A 16,171-nucleotide genomic window follows, 5' to 3' on the forward strand; every position below is an offset into this window, starting at 1 on the left:
GTCAAACAGACAGCATGCCTCACAGAGGAACGTGTGCGGTCGGTGCTAGCCTGCTTGAATACGTTCAAGAGCAGGACAGCAGTCCCACTGAAACTCTTTCAGAGGCTCCTGGGGCATATGGCGGCCACAGCGGCACTTACACCGCTCGGCCTATTACATATGAGACGGCACCAGCATTGGCTTTATGGCCGAGTCCCGAGGTGGGCGTGGAAGCGCGGCATTCATCGGGTCCAAGTTACACCGGCCTGTCGCCAAACCCTCACTCCGTGGTCAGATCTTGCATTTCTCTTGGCAGGGGTGCCCCTAGAGCAGATCTCCAGGCATGCTGTGGTTTACACGGATGCCTCCACCACCGGCTGGGGGGCCACGTACAACGGGCATGCAGTCTCAGGGGTTTGGACAGGCCCGCAGCTGCAGTGGCACATCAATTGCCTAGAGTTGTTAGCAACGCACCTTGCCTTGAACCGTCTCAAAGGTCTCTTACAAGGCAAGCATGTGCTGGTCCGAGTGGACCACACTGTGACTGTTGCGTACATCAACCGACAAGGTGGTCTGTGCTCTCGTCGCAACTCACCCGCCACCTCCTCCTTTGGAGTCAGAAGGTTCTGAGGTCACTTCGTGCCATTCACATTCCAGGCCTGCTCAGTCGTACAGCCGACGAGCTGTCTCAAGCAATGCTCCCGGGAGAATGGTGACTACATCCCCCGACGGTCCAGCTGATTTGGAGGCGGTTCAGAGCCGCTCAGGTAGACCTGTTTGCTGCTCCAGAGACCTCTCACTGCCAGGTTTTCTACTCCCTGACCGAGGGAACTCTCTGCACGGACGCACTGACACACAGCTGGCCGCGTGACCTTCGCAAGTATTTCTCCATATACACCTAAACGGATGCTATATGTGTATTTGCCTCCGAGACCTCCTTCGGGAAGGATGGGGCTTCCGCAGCGTCCCGGCTCCAAGCGGACCGGGTACGTTTTCCCAGTGTTATCCAATCTCACCCAGTGAGGTAGTGCTTTGACAATGGTGAGTGGAACTACTTGTTCTGAGCCCCGGCCTACACCTAATAGGGGCGCAGGCGGCTCGCACAGGGCACTGGAAGGGGTGTCTCCGTTCCCTCCTTCAGGGAACAAGGGTTACCATATGAAAGTGAAGTGAAAGTGAAGTGACATTCAGCCAAGTATGGTGACCCATACTCAGAATTTGTGCTCTGCATTTAACCCATCCGAAATGCACACACACAGAGCAGTGAACACACACACACACACTGTGAGCACACACCCAGAGCAGTGGGCAGCCATTTATGCTGCGGCGCCCGGGGAGCAGTTGGGGGTTCGATGCCTTGCTCAAGGGCACCTAAGTCGTGGTATTGAAGGTGGAGAGAGAGCTGTTCATGCACTCCCCCCACCCACAATTCCTGCCGGCCCGAGACTAGAACCCACAACCCTTCAATTGGGAGTCCAACCCTCCAACCATTAGGCAATGACTTCCCCATATGTAACCGAGACGTTATTATAGGCTTGTAATCTGATTTTCACAACATTTTCAGAATTTATTTTCTGAATTTATAATGATCTAAAATAACCAAGACATTTGAAATTAACTTTTATATTTTTGAATAGATATTAAATATTAAATATATTAAATATTTTGCACAAAAAAAAAAAAATCAGTTGAATACTTAGGTTAACCCACTTATAAATCTGCATGTGCAGGTTTGATTTATTGTTTTAACAAAGGTCACAACATCTCTGCCAGCATATAGAAATTATTTTATTACAGCTATATTGACAATATAAATCCTGCACTCTACACAAGTTTGTATCATCACAAAAACCTTGCTTACTTGAATTTTTGTTTTGAGGGGTTTCTAGATGAATAGTTTCCTTCTAAAAGGCTGAAAATTCATGCAAATTCACTATTAGTCCTTGTTATCGGTTCCTCTTTGAACTTGATGTGGCCTTATGTGCACAGAACTGGTTTCGGGCATCTACCAACGAGGTGACTAACAACAAGAAAAAAGAGCCAGAGAGCAATGGCTTACAGAAGGACATGAAAAACAAAGTGCCTGGGAAGAGGAGGGGACGAAAGCCCAAAGAGCACCACCTGGTGACAGCCCCCTTTCCAGCAGAGACTCAGAGCTTCAGCCCAGCTCCAGCTCCGTTTCCACCACGGACTGTAAGCCCCGCCCCAGAAAGCCAAACCCCCACGCCTAACCCCATTACCAACACCACAACCACACCCCCTGCCCCAGTGGACAGTGGGAATCCAGCCCAAGCCAGAGACACACAGCCCCCTAGAAAGAAAAGAAGCAAAACTAAGAAAGCGTCAGCCACAGAGTAACATGGCTTTTACTTTGTCAACACCAGAAGGGATGCTTTCCGAAGTTCTCCGGATAAAACTTTAGTCAATTCGGTCATGGAAATGATGAACAGCACAGAAGAACAAGCTCAGAAAGATGAACGTCAGAACAAGGGGATGAAAAACAGCAGAAAACAATGATTTGCTCTTGTATTGATTTCACACTGATCGTTGTGTTTTTTAAGCTGAGTATATACATGATGTGGGTTCTTGTGTATACTGATATATATATATATTACTCCTGTTGTTTTTCATTCCATTTTTATAGTTAATTTTAATGAGTTGTTCACTCTAAAGGGGTCAATAATATTTAAGCTCCCAGTTGCTATATAGTGTGTATGTATGTATGTATGTATATGTATATGTATATGTATATATATATATATATATATATATATAAACACACACACACACGCACACACATAGGACTTTATGGAGGCTTTTTTTAGAGCAGAATTATTTTGGGGTAGTATCAATATGTCGAGTGATTTCATGATGTGTTTGAATGATTTTTTTTTCTTAAAGAATATTGAACTCATTCAATTAGCATGGTGAGCTAATTTACTGCTAACATTTTATCAAGGTTATACTCTGCTGTGTACATATAATATCTATATCCATGTATCAATATATTCAAAGCAATTCACTTTCGTCCATCAGTTCCAAACAAGGTGCATCAAAAAATGTTGGTCATCGTTTAGGTGTTTGGGATTGTTTTGTCAGTGGCAGCTGAACAGAGGGATGGATTTAGATTGACGGCTGTTGTAACAGTGTGCTACTGTGCAATAGTTTGCTTTTGTGTTTTTTTTGTGGTTTCTGTCTCTTGCTCAGAATTGTGAGAGGTCTTAGCCCGTAGCCTTGCGTAACTCCCTATCCTACATCCCAATGGGCTGTTAGCAGTAGTTTGTAGTTTGCTGCAGTTCACCCGGAGTTCTTTGTTAAAAGCTTTAACTGCTTTGAAATTTGGTTGTGCAATGTGCTTTCATTTTGTCTGGTTGTTTTTTATTGGAATAAGAGCTTGTAGTGCTTAACGTAGAAGGAGTATACAGTGCAGACGATTAGATAAATTCAAATCAATGATAATAAATGACTACAAGTGTGTTGGCAGGAAAAATCTAATCCTTCAAAGCATAGTAATGCCCTTTGACTTATGTGATGTCATCAGGCCTTGCTTAAACTTAAGGGGTCATTCACAAAAAAAAAGTTTTTGTGTTAAAAAATGCAAGACAAGAGGCAGAGGAATGAAAAACAAGTTTTAGAGATTTTTTTCTTTTTTTTTTTAGTTGAACTTTTAATTACTATGTGGTTTAAGAAGCATGACACACATGTCCATCTAGAGCATGTTTACATAGAAACCAGTGCAAACCCAAAAATGTGTCCTGTTTGAAGACTCAAACTGAAAAAAAAAGGAAATTGGGGTGAATCTCACAAAAATCTGAATAATTTCACATCAAAATAATAGCAAATAAAAAATATTTTTTTCTAAACGTAAATAAAGCCCTTTTAGGATTACAAATTTTTATGTGCAGTGAAACACCATTTTTATGACAGTTAATCACGTTTTTCTTCCCAGTTCTATGGGTGCCTGTTTCTGCCACAGAATAAAAAATAAAAAAATGTTTTATGTCGCAATTCTGACTTTTTTCTCACAATTGTGAAAAGTCAGAATTATGAGATATAAACTCACAAAAAGAAAAATGTTTATATCTTGCAAATTCTGACCTAATTTTTTTCCAGAATAGCAAGTTAATGTCTTGCATTTCTGTGTTTTTATATCTTGCTATTCTTTTCCCCAAGAACTGTGAGACTATGAGATATAAACTCTGAAGTAAGATAAAAAGGTCAGAATTTTGAGATAGAGAGTCTCAATCACTTTTTCCCAAAACAAATTCCATGGTGGAAACAGGATTTTTGTTTTGTAAAAATAAATAAATAATAATAATAATAATAAATATTATTTGAAATGTTTAGTTTTTGTACATTATGGTAGTATTTTTGTGTACTGCTTAAATAAATAATGAAAATTATATATATATATATATATGGATGTATTGCGGTAATGATTTTTTTTTCTTTTTTTTCGCTTTTGGTGAAAAGAAATTGGTAGGCAAATGTGCTTTATAGTCAGGAAGATAATGTTACACTGCAATTTTAACGATGTTTATTATTACTTTTGTTTATGCAAAAATATTATTATTATTATTATTTGTATTTTTTTTTATTTTAGGGTGAAATTTGTCCATGTTTTTGCGAGATTCACCCATTTAGTCTACTTTTGATAGGAGTACAAGCAATGTGTGTGGAATGCACTTAAAGACCTCAGTTACTGTATGCAATAGTGAGAGTGTTTTGGGTGCACAAGCACGTGGTGTGAAGCATTGAAGAGCACAATCAGAATGGTCACTGCAGGCTTTATGCTAACGTTTCTGAATGAGAGTGCATCTGTCCAAAAACAAACGTGACGTCTGAATGGTCCTGCACATAATGATTCCCATGCTTCTGATTAAAGCCTGTTTGAGAAAAACGTTGGTATTGCACTTTAACCCCTCCTCCCCCTCCCTCCTTATCTTGCACTTTGCAGGCACTGTTAGGCTTCCATTCTCCAACCTTAAATGAGTGGCTCTGTGTTGTGAGATCTAAGATCAGTTTCCTTTACATACTGTAAATCCACCACACGAGAGAAGATGATCACAGACGGGCCACCTCGAACGCCTGCCATGTGATCCGTGTGATACGTGCGAGGGAATTAAGAAAGCAAATCTATGTCAAATAGGAAATGGAAATTATGTTTGAAGCCATAACAGTCCCCTTAAAGGTGACTTATGGAACCAGTGTGTCTGTTTATTCTTCCTCAGTTTGTATAAAAGATTGAAAAAAATTAATTAGTTATGTATTCCAAAACCCTAATAATTCTAACTAAGGTACTTGAAATCATGAATAATTGCCATAAGATTATTAGCAAGGTTTTAAAAAAAAGGATAAATTATAAAAATATATATATTTATCTAATGAAAAAAAAGAATAAATTCAAAGTTGCATACGTTTATTTTATACTAATACTGATGTGATTTTAATCTCATAGTTGCTTAAGAAATCTAGGGTCGCTATGTCGTGGGTTTAGACTAAAGGTGCTAGTAGCTTATCTATCTTATAGAATGTTGCGCATAAAATTGTGAAGCAGTTTGTCTACCTTGCCATCGAGTCCCACGTTTCTGACATGAAATACTGTAGCAGATATTATTTAAAGCATCAAGCATTAAATGGCAAATAAAAATCTTCTGTGGCTTCGGTCACACTGAAACCCCCACCCCATTGCACTGTACTTAGTCTGATAAAACATTAATGGTGAATCTCACAAAAACCTTTAAGAACATGTATCTTATTTCATCCCAAAATCTGGCAAAAAATGTGAATTGTCATTGAAAGAAATATTTAAAAGTACAAATTATCAATGCAAAAACAAAAATGAATAATTAACCATTTTTAAACATGAAATTTTATACTAAATGTTACTGAATTGCTTAATGTCTAGATGCATAAGCATCATTTTCTTTAAGCAAAATGTAGTGTGCGTGTCACTTAAAGAAATTGATGTGTTGCAGTGAAATAATGCATTAATTTATAATTAAATAATTAATTATTATTTACTTTTAATAATGAATATATTAATTGAATATATCATGTTTCAATGTATTGAATTTCTCTAAATGTCTAATCTTCTTTAAGAAAAATATTTTGTTTTATAATACAACCCTTACATGTTCTCCACATTTCTTACATCATATTTCATCCTCACCCCCTCACGGAAATATATAGTATAGTAAATTAAAATCAAAATTTACTTCATTACACTTTTTTACGCCGTCATTTGATTTTGCAGTAAAATGCAACATTAACATGTTCTTCAAAGGTTTGTGAGACTCACCCTTCAAAGGCACATATTCTTCTCGGGTCACAAGCAGTCTGCTTTGAGTTTGACCCAGTAGAATGTATCTTTCTCAATGGAAGTTTAGTTGTCACACTATGTTGATTTGCCATCTCATGACACGAAAGGTGGCGTGTAGTTTACGCTAGGAATATAGTGCGTGGCTTCAATTACCCGTCTTCCTAGATTATGTGGTGTACACATGCAGACGTTGTACGATCATGAAACTGCAACAGATTTATTTCAAAATTACAGCAATAGCTTGCAGTCAAACGCACTACTGCAACGGTTTCCAAAGCTTGGTGCGAACTGTATTCGCGTACTTTTGCTTTTTTGCTTCTTTCTTTGTGATATAGTTGCTTTAAACTATTTGAATATGATCGTGCGCTTTTCTATACAGGTCAAAGTACATGTTGAAAATGTCATTTTGTCCAAAAAGCTATACGCAGTGTGTGCGTGTTGGTGTGTGTGAGTGTATGCGAGCATGGATTTGTGTAGGTGTGTATTTCTGTATTTAGTGCACTTGTAATCCCATGAAATAGGCTTGAATATGGAGTGTTGCTAGAGATTTTGGTGAATTTGATTGTGTGCTGTGGAATTTTGTACTTAAGGGGGTCTGTAGAAAGTGGAACCGCCTACCAGTTTTTAAAAATCATTCTTTTCATTACTTCAGCTTTTGTGTGAAATTAGGATTTCTGATGTTACAATTTGACCCATCAGAATTCTGACGGAGAACATCCTCAAAGAAGTTTACAAATAGAAGTCCTTGTGTTTGATTTGAATTGAGTCTCAGCAGGCCCTGGTCTGAGGTACAACAGGATGATCCAAAAATATAGATTTTATTCAGATGCTCTAGAAACGGTTAAATCTATGAATACTTATATAATTATGTCAGTAGTGGACAAAATGATTTTTTATTCCTTTAAAGTTTTTACATAGGTTGGCAAGAGTTCTGAATCTAAACTATTATTCTGTCTCTTTTTACCCTGGTGTATTAACTGTGCATTAATACCCCTCAAATAATTAATAAAATGTTGACAAAGATTTGACTGACTGACTTGTTTTCTTGTGTTTGTATGTATTAAATGTCAAATATCACCTCCAAATCAATAGAGGACAAATATAAATATTTTAAAATCTAATTCATAAAATTAAATAAACGAATAATATTAATTTTTATTTAATTTAAAAGTATTAATTTCTTTCAAATTATACTGGCCCAAACTTTTGAACAGTATTTATGAAATAGCCTATATATCAATTCATATATATATATAAAAAAAGTAGGCCTATATAAATACAATACATACCTTATTGCTGAGTTGTTGTTTTTTTAAGATTTGTAACTTAATGTATGTATGAACTATATTGTTGTTGTTTTTTAATAATGCGTTTTTATATACTATATAACGGTAGTTTATGTCTAAAATAATTTAAAAATCATATCAATATATAAAATGCATATACATAACTTATTAATTGTTATATACATATATAGGAATAGTAAGTGTAGGCTACAAGATTTTTTCTCATTGGGATATTATTTTTAGTAAATTAGCTCAAGTTTAATTCAGAACAGAAAACTCTACCATGAGGTATCCCTAAACCTGTACATACAATATTCTTAACACTTTACATTCTGGGATTTGTAGTTCCCTTTGGTTCAAGACACGCACGACCTTATGGATTATGGAACTACATTTCCCAGCTGCATCCGTTGAGTCTACGTCGTAACAGCTGATTGTCAAATAGGAAACTAACAATGTCAGCTGTGTGCGCAGACGGAAGGCTCTCGGCGATGGAGTGCGGAGAGAAATCATCTGTGCTTCGCTCGAGGTACGCTTCAAGTTCCTTAGCGGCAGTTATCAGGACTCCTGTTTATTTGTCTCTATACATAGTTAGCATTTTATCATGATGATAATGAAGCGTGACCTGTCTCGCGCGTGTCTAAAAGACTTTACAGATGCATACGTTAATCATAGGCATCTAGTTATATTCATAAGCGTCTTCTAAAATAACAATAAGTGTAGATACTTGTTTAGACATTATTATAAATGTATGGCCATGTTTATTTGTCTTTTTTAGTCTATTAGTATTATGTTGTGGGTCAGTCCACAAAACTACGGTCTCTAAATATGTTTAAAATGTATTTTCTTGAGAAGCATAGTGGTATATGACATGAAGCACATGGTGCCATGATCTGGCAATATGTAGTGTCTGTTATGACTTATATGCAATATCATCACCGTTATTTCACCTAATTATGTTTTCATTACACATGTTCGGTTGGTCATGTATAGTCTGGTGTTTTGAACTAAGACATAGAATAAGTTATTAAACTACAGAATAGTTTGCTATAAATAGATTCTAGAGTATAGTTCATATTTCTCGTCCTGTCCTGTGTGTTTGCGTCGATGCGCGGCGCCGCGGTCCGCCGCCAGAGGGCGCGCTCATGTGACTCATGACGAGCAGGGCTCCTGGTGCTGTACACAGTCACACAGAGCCAGCTGCTGTTGGTGATGATCTCCATGTGTGTGAGCTGACATGCATGAGATTAAGGGTGGAAAGAGGACATCTTGACATTTGGTGGCGAAACCTTATAGGAGAAGAATATGTTTTATTGGTTATTTTTTATCACACTAAGAATTATACAGCACATATAGCATTGCATCTATATGATTTTGGATCAGCTCTTCTGGGCTTTTTGATCTACTTCTTTTAGGTTGCTATATATACTGTACTGTACTGTTCAAAATTGGGCTCCGTAAGCTTTTTAAAAATAAATTATTTAATTTATTATTATATTACTGTATTGATCTAAACTCATATTAAGGGTATTTATGATGTTACAAAAGATTTCTGTTTGAATGATGAATTATGTTATTTGAAACATTCTATTCATCAAACAAATTCTGAAAAAAAAAAATGAATTGAACAGTCCAAAAAAAATAATTAAGTAACACAAATGTTTAAAACATTGAGTATAATAATCAGAGATTTTTCTTGAGCAGCAAACTAGAAATGATCAAATCAGCATATCAGAATGATTTCTGAAGGATCATGTGACACAGAAGACTGCAGTAATGATGCTGAAAATTCAGCTTTGATCATGGGAACAAATTACAAAAAGTATATTAACATAGAAAACAGTTCTTTTAAATTAAAAAATATTCGTACTTTTGAATTGTATTCTATATATGAATGCATAAATATACACCGATCAGGCATAACATTATGACCACCTTCCTAATATTGTTGGTCCCCCTTTTGCTGCCAAAACACCCCTGATCCGTCCAGACATGGACTCCACTAGACCCCTGAAGGTGTGCCGTGGTTTCTGGCACCAAGATGCTAGCAGCAGACCTTTAAGGCCTCCATGGATTGGACATCCCACAGATGTTCGATTGGATTGAGATCTGGGGAATTTGGAGGCCAAGTTAACACCTCAAACTTGTTGCTGTGCTCCTCAACACATTTCTGAACCATTTGTGCTTTGCGGCAGGGTGCATTATCCGGCTGAAAGAGGCCATAGTCACCAGGGAATACCGTTTCCATGAAAAGGTGTACATGGTCTGCAACAATGCTTAGGTATGTAGTACATGTCTCCCAAAACATCACACAGCCTCCGCCAGCTTGCCTTCTTCCCATAGTGCATCCCGGTGCAATGTGTTCCGCAGGTAAGCAATGCACACGCTCCCGGCCATCAGTGTGATGTAAAATAAAATGTGATTCATTAGACCAGGGGCCGGTTGCATAAATCTATTTAAGACTAGTCTTGCAAGTTAGTCGTCTAATTTTTTTCTTTAAGACTGGTATTTACTTTTTAAGTCAGTTGCATAATATTTTAGACTGGTCTAATTTAAGACAAAAAAGTAAGACTGGTTCCCCCTTGACTAACTTTCCTTTACAATCTATGTTGCCATGGAAACGAATAAACTGTCAAGTGCTCTAGAGTCACAAATGTGGCCCGACTTTGTCTTGCGGTATGGCACATTTTAATATTTGCTTTTATGAAAGGGCAATAAGAAGAGAGAGTTTTCAAAGATCGTTCAAACCCATTAGAAGTCCTTTCTGAAAAGGAACTGCTGGAGAAGCTAAGGTTTCCTAGACATGCAATACAAGAACTAGCAATTGACTTGGAGGAGCATTTGAGGCCTGAAACTTCAAGAAATTTCAGCATCTCTCCACTTCTACAAGTATGTCTAGCTCTACGCTTCTTTGCCACAGGATGTTTTATAAACACAGCTGCAGACTTAATTGGGGTACACAAGTCTACAGCATCAAGAATTATTCATCGGGTTGCCTGTGCACTGTCAGGAAGACTTCCACTTTATCCGACTGATGTCTCTACCTTGAACAAGGTGAAGGCAGATTTTTTCAACATTGCAGGATTTCCAAATGTAGTTGGAGCCATTGATGGAACACACATTAGGATTCAAGCACCTTCAACTCATGAGCCATTGTTCGTTAATAGGAAAGGCTATCACAGTATTAACGTGCAGGCTATTTGTGATGCCAAACTAAGAGTGCTCAACTGTGTTGCTCGTTGGCCAGGATCAACCCATGACTCTAGAATTTTAGTGAATTCCCAAATTCATGATGCATTTGAGAGAGGAGAATTGCATGGTGTGCTCTTGGGTGACTCTGGTTATCCACTAAAACCCTGGCTACTCACACCTTTCTTAAATCCAGTCAGTGTGCCTCAAGCTCGGTACAACACAGCCCATACCAAAACAAGAAATGTTATTGAAAGGTGTTTTGGAGTCCTGAAACGAAGATTTCATTGTCTGCATGCAGAGCTCAAAATGAAACCAGAAAAAGTCTGCAACATTATCTGTGCATGCGTTGTTTTGCACAACATGGCAAGGTAAATAAATATGTTTTTAACTGTAATTAAAACTCCTAGCTACATATTCCCCAATGATTTTAAATTAAATGAGTAAAATATCATTTTCCATTTAATAGAGATCTTGCACTCCCAGACTTGGAGCATGACCAAATTTGTGAAGAACCCACTTTGGAGATTACTGAGGCAGGAGGGGAAGATGGATCTGGGCGTTACATTCGACAGATGATTGTAGAAAACATTTTCTCAGTTTGACTGAGAACAATGAAAGAATTTATACTTTTAAATTAAGTGGACATATTATAATTTATTAATTGAGACAATACTTAGAAAATATTTGATGCATAGTATCAGTACAATCAGCTGAAATATGATATAATCTTCAAATCACTACACATTCTTCAAAATTCTTCAAATCTCTTAAATATCTCTAAAGATTCTGTATGTAAACATTACATATGTAAATTCAAAATTAAATACCAGTACTTATTAAATAGACAATTGTTTGATTAGTTATTGGACAATGTTCGATGAGATCTATAGTTCATGTCCAAGTTTTTGTAGCTCCAACTTTAGCTTAGTTTTCTCTAATTCTAGTTTTTGTATTTCTAATTTTAGTTTAGTCTCTTCCAGTGTTAATATTTGATATTGTTTTTCAAGTATATTGTTCATGGTTATCTTGCTTGGAGCATCTTTCTGTCTCTCGGTGTCTGAGCCACTTCCCACAGGTGCCATTTGGGTGCTGTCCAAATCGTCATCTTTAAAAATAAATTTAAAAAAGAACAAGAACAACATTAGCAAAATTTGAAAAGTAACAGGCACTGTATTTTTTGTTGTACTTTTTTTCTGATAAAATGCACTACATGCTACTTCACCCTTTTGTAGTTCATTCATTTTAGACAAAACACACAAAACAATTACTTAGCTATGTAAACTGGGACACTGCATAGACTTCTGTTTTTTTTGTGTGTCACAGGCTATGTGAACACACAAAAAATTTGTGAAACATTGAACAGGTTAAATGGTCTTTATTGACAAAAGTAGTCTGATTATATATAATCTGAAAACACTGTCCTGCAGCAACTAGCCTAGTGATTGCACAGCACGTGATTTCCCCTAACCTGTGTCCACTTATTGTATTTTATAATATTTGTATTTTATCGTAACCGTTTTAAGCAATAAAGTAGCCTACTCGATGCTAGTGCTGCATCTTGAATAAGTCCGCTTAGCGTCGTGCCTTCAGCCGTGACTAAATAAATAGGCTACAGCACAGCCGCTTGTGCGTTATTGCTTACTTAAACACTGTTAATCTGTTTTAAACTAAAAACATTGTTGTGAGGAATAGTAGAGGGCTGAAAGATTGAAAGCATAGCTTACCTTCACTTTGTGTTGTTTGGTCATCCTGGCTTGTAACAGGAGCTTCGTCATTTTGAGAGACCAATGTCAGTGTCACCTCGCAGTCAACTATAAGATAATAAGTGTTACTCAATCTAAAACAGAGCAGTAACCTACAGTGTTTAAAATGAAGCAAAAACAATAACCATCGAAACATTATTACTCACGAGACTGTCCAAGCGGGGTTGATGTGACAGCGGTATGAGACTGTGTATCTTTCACCGCTGTGGGTAACGTCCGCCCGGATACTCCGCTCTCCCTCCCCCCGGGGATTCCCCAAAACATCGGAGATTCGTCTCCGTATATTTCGATGATCATTTCCGTTGTCCTTTTCAATTTAGGAGATGGTCCTCCCCCCGTTGCTGGGTTTTTTCGCTTAAAAATTTCCTTTTTTGCCTCTTGAACCATATTTTTAAACCGTTTTTGAACATCTTTGACGGATCGGTTGACAGATGGGTTGACACTGTTAACTCTTTCCGTAATTGTTGTCCAAGCTTTGTGTTTTTTGCTATTGCCATTGTAATCGTTAAATTTGTTCATTAGAGTCGATTTAGCAGCATTGTATTCCTCTAATATACAAATATTTTCCGCAAAGGAAAACTGTGACGAGCGCGAACTATCGGCCATTTTGTTTAAGTTGTTTAGCGTCTTATTTTCCCCACAAATCACTGCGATTTAGACTGTCTTAATAAAGATAGGTGTGAGCTTATTTTATGCAATGGTCTTTCTTCAGTGACTTTAGTTAGTCAGACTATTTCTTAGACACAGTCTTAAGATAATGACTATGTTTATGCAACCGGCCCCAGGCCACCTTCTTCCATTGCTCAGTTTTCCAGTTCTGATGCTCACGTGCTTGGTGCTTTCGGCGTTGGACAGGGGTCAGCGTGGGCACCCTGACTGGTATGAGGCGGCTCTGCAGCCCCATACACAAGAAACTGTGATGTACTGTGTGTTTTCTGTTGAATCTGACCCACGTGCATCAGTGAGCCTTGGCCACCCATGACCCTGTCGCTGGGTCACCTCTGTTCCTTCCTTGGAGCACTTTTGATAGATACTGAACACTGCAGAGACTGTGAACACCCCACAAGAGCTGCAGATTTGGAGATGCTTTGACCCAGTCATCTAGCCATATCACTATTTGGCCCTTGTCAAACTTTATTATTAACTTTACTTTATCATGCCCAAGTCAATTTCTGCATATAAATGTTATGCCAAAAAGCTGAAAATCGTGTTGTATGCTCTTTCATGAGATTGGGATCGTCAACAACAATTAATTTGTAGGCTCTTGTAGGTTTTATAATTGGTAATACAACTTATTCATCACAATTGTTTACATTCAAGCTACCCGGGAAATGTATAGTGAAAAGTACTTTAAAAGCATCTGTAATGCAATAAAGTAATTTTTTAAAGCCTTTTTAAAGCATTGCTTCATGGATTAAAAAAATAGGATAATAAATAATTTACATATCAGACAAAATTGCCTTGCATCAAATCCCTTTTAATATTAAAACAGAGCTGCATACAATTCAGAAAATATAAACAGCTATACAGTTATAGGACAAAGTTTTACATATATGCCATTGTAATTTGTGATTTATTTTTTTAATTGTGGAGAATTATAAAACCCAAATTATAGTCTGGCCTGTTTTAGGCTTTTCCTTATTTTTATATCCATCATCCATATTTATCCATCAGTCATGGTGATAAAAAAATAAAAATACTCTCCTCATTGAACGTGCCTTTACAGAGAAATGCATCTTTACAGATTACATAATGAAATAGTTTCTATTTTTGATTTGAATTATTTCATTTTAAAGTAGCTTTCTATACATTTTATCTTGCTTGTGAGGCAATTCACTGAGTTTAGGTTCATTATTGTGAAGCACTCCTGCTCAAGACTGCAGAAAGTGCTTTATTTTATAAAAGCACAACATTTTGTTGATATTGGTTATAAGTTGATATTGATATAGGTTGCTTCCACTGTTAGAAAAAAATGCAAGTGATCACGCTTGCGTCTCCATGTTCTGCAGAACGCACTTTAGCTTCCACTCTCACTTTTCCATTACATACAAAACTGAACTATTTTTAATAGCTGAAACCGTAGTATAAGGTTTTTTGGGAGAACTGAATATATATATACAGTTTATCTGCTTATTTTTAGAGTTAACTTGTTAATTTTGTGGAAACCTTGATAAAATATAAATAAAAAATTCATATTTTCTATGGATTTGCTACCATTTATGTGTGTATGACAACTATATTATCGTCATTTTTTTTGGCTGATTCTCTTAGTAAGTTTTGTGTACAAATAATGTTATCATAATCAGTATTTAATACTATTATTAATTATTAACTATTATTTAATAGCTATACTAGTATTACTATAATAGTAAAACATCTAATTATTGGGAATTTTTAATACACACGTGACTCAGAGTTTTATATATGTTTGTGGATGTGCATGTGCTGTGACATTACATTCAGTACTGGCTGGGAGACTGAGTTTCATCATGATGTTTGTGAGGGGTGTCCCGTGAGGAGGGCAGGTGGAGATATACGCCCCACAGGACAGGCTGGTTGATAAGGTGATGGCAGAGCCCTTGGGTGTAATGTAGAGAGCGCACCGAGCTCATGACACACCCAGCGTCACAGAGTCACAGCCTGATTTGTTTATGTTCCTCTCCTCTCGATCTCTCCAGTCACAGTGTCTCAGACAGACCAGCTGCCCCGTAAGAGGCCAGCGGAGGGGGCCTGTGCTCTGCGTGTTTCCAACCTGCTGCTATTAATACCACCCCCCAAACATAATCTGCAGGATAGGTTATCCTCTTACGTTTGTTGGCAGGGTCTATAGTAGCACGTTAGGGAGAAAGAAAGACCGAACAGTTTGTTTTGAATGGTCCCAGCTCACTAAACTCTTGAGACAGTGAAATCAAAACCAATCCGACGTAGAAAGCACAGTTTTGTTTTCCTCCCCTCTGCTTGACTTTCGTTTTCTTCCTGTTCTGTCGCTCTCCTCGGCTTGCCAGAGGGCAGGCTCTCTGAGTGTCTGTGCATGCGTGCGTCCCAGCGGTTATATTAGCGCTGATCTTTCTCTGGAGCTCTCGTCTGTCTGTCTGCGCGTCCATCATGAACACACTCCCAGCGTACTCGGGAGCCAGGATCTCAGGCTGCTGGGCTCTTAGGGCAGATGGAAGGTAGGTCTGGTAACTTGAAGTCATTTGCAGAGCATCTTTGTGTTTATCCTCAGGTGTGTTGGATGCTATTGTGTTGTTTTGTTGAGCGGTCTGCGCACATACTTGTATGGTAAACAGGACTCTGCTTTCTATGTTTGCTTGCTTAGCTCATTTGCATCTGATTTATGTATTTGCAGAGATCCTGAGTTTATGATTGGCACATCTGCACAATGGTGTTTTCTCATACTGTCCTTGAGTGAACTCATGATGCAAACCAGAAGTTGCTAATGTGCTTACGTTCAAGTATTTAAGTGATAGTCCACCCAAAAAAGAAAAATCTGTCACGTTATTCATCCTCATGTTGTTCTAGACCCATATGCATGACTGACTTCTGTGAAACATGAAAGGAGGTGTTTTGAAGAATGCTCATACTGCTCTTTTCCATTATGAAATTCTTGGTAATTTTTTAAACCTTTA

General features: G+C 37.8%; 3 protein-coding genes across 8 annotated transcripts in view; 2 read left to right on the forward strand and 1 right to left on the reverse strand.

Moving 5' to 3' along the window:
* LOC127944665 (zinc finger protein 512B) overlaps positions 1-7,324 on the forward strand; it is a 62,184-nt gene extending 54,860 nt beyond the window's left edge. For both annotated transcript variants that reach the window (XM_052540776.1, XM_052540775.1), the window contains exon 17: positions 1,969-7,324. In XM_052540776.1, the coding sequence (XP_052396736.1) occupies positions 1,969-2,337 (369 nt within the window). In that variant the 3' untranslated portion in view covers positions 2,338-7,324. The remainder of the gene's footprint in view (positions 1-1,968) is intronic.
* A 682-nt stretch (positions 7,325-8,006) lies between these two features.
* Positions 8,007-16,171, forward strand: part of LOC127944566 (uridine-cytidine kinase-like 1) — a 31,201-nt gene continuing 23,036 nt past the window's right edge. For 2 of the 5 annotated variants that reach the window (XM_052540592.1, XM_052540591.1), the window contains exon 1: positions 8,007-8,116. In XM_052540592.1, the coding sequence (XP_052396552.1) occupies positions 8,043-8,116 (74 nt within the window). In that variant the 5' untranslated portion in view covers positions 8,007-8,042. Of the gene's footprint in view, positions 8,117-9,782; positions 9,869-15,347; positions 15,716-16,171 lie in introns of those variants that run through there. The other 3 variants (XM_052540595.1, XM_052540593.1, XM_052540594.1) reach the window with 3 other exon arrangements.
* LOC127944568 (uncharacterized) lies at positions 11,486-13,317 on the reverse strand. Its single transcript, XM_052540602.1, has 3 exons — positions 12,689-13,317; positions 12,504-12,590; positions 11,486-11,884 (listed from the first exon to the last, which is right to left on the reverse strand). The coding sequence occupies exons 1-3, from the start codon at positions 13,146-13,148 to the stop codon at positions 11,664-11,666; spliced, it is 768 nt and encodes a 255-aa protein (XP_052396562.1). The 5' UTR covers positions 13,149-13,317; the 3' UTR covers positions 11,486-11,663.

Source organism: Carassius gibelio, chromosome A23 (assembly GCF_023724105.1).
Source record: "Carassius gibelio isolate Cgi1373 ecotype wild population from Czech Republic chromosome A23, carGib1.2-hapl.c, whole genome shotgun sequence".
Taxonomy (NCBI): domain Eukaryota; kingdom Metazoa; phylum Chordata; class Actinopteri; order Cypriniformes; family Cyprinidae; genus Carassius; species Carassius gibelio.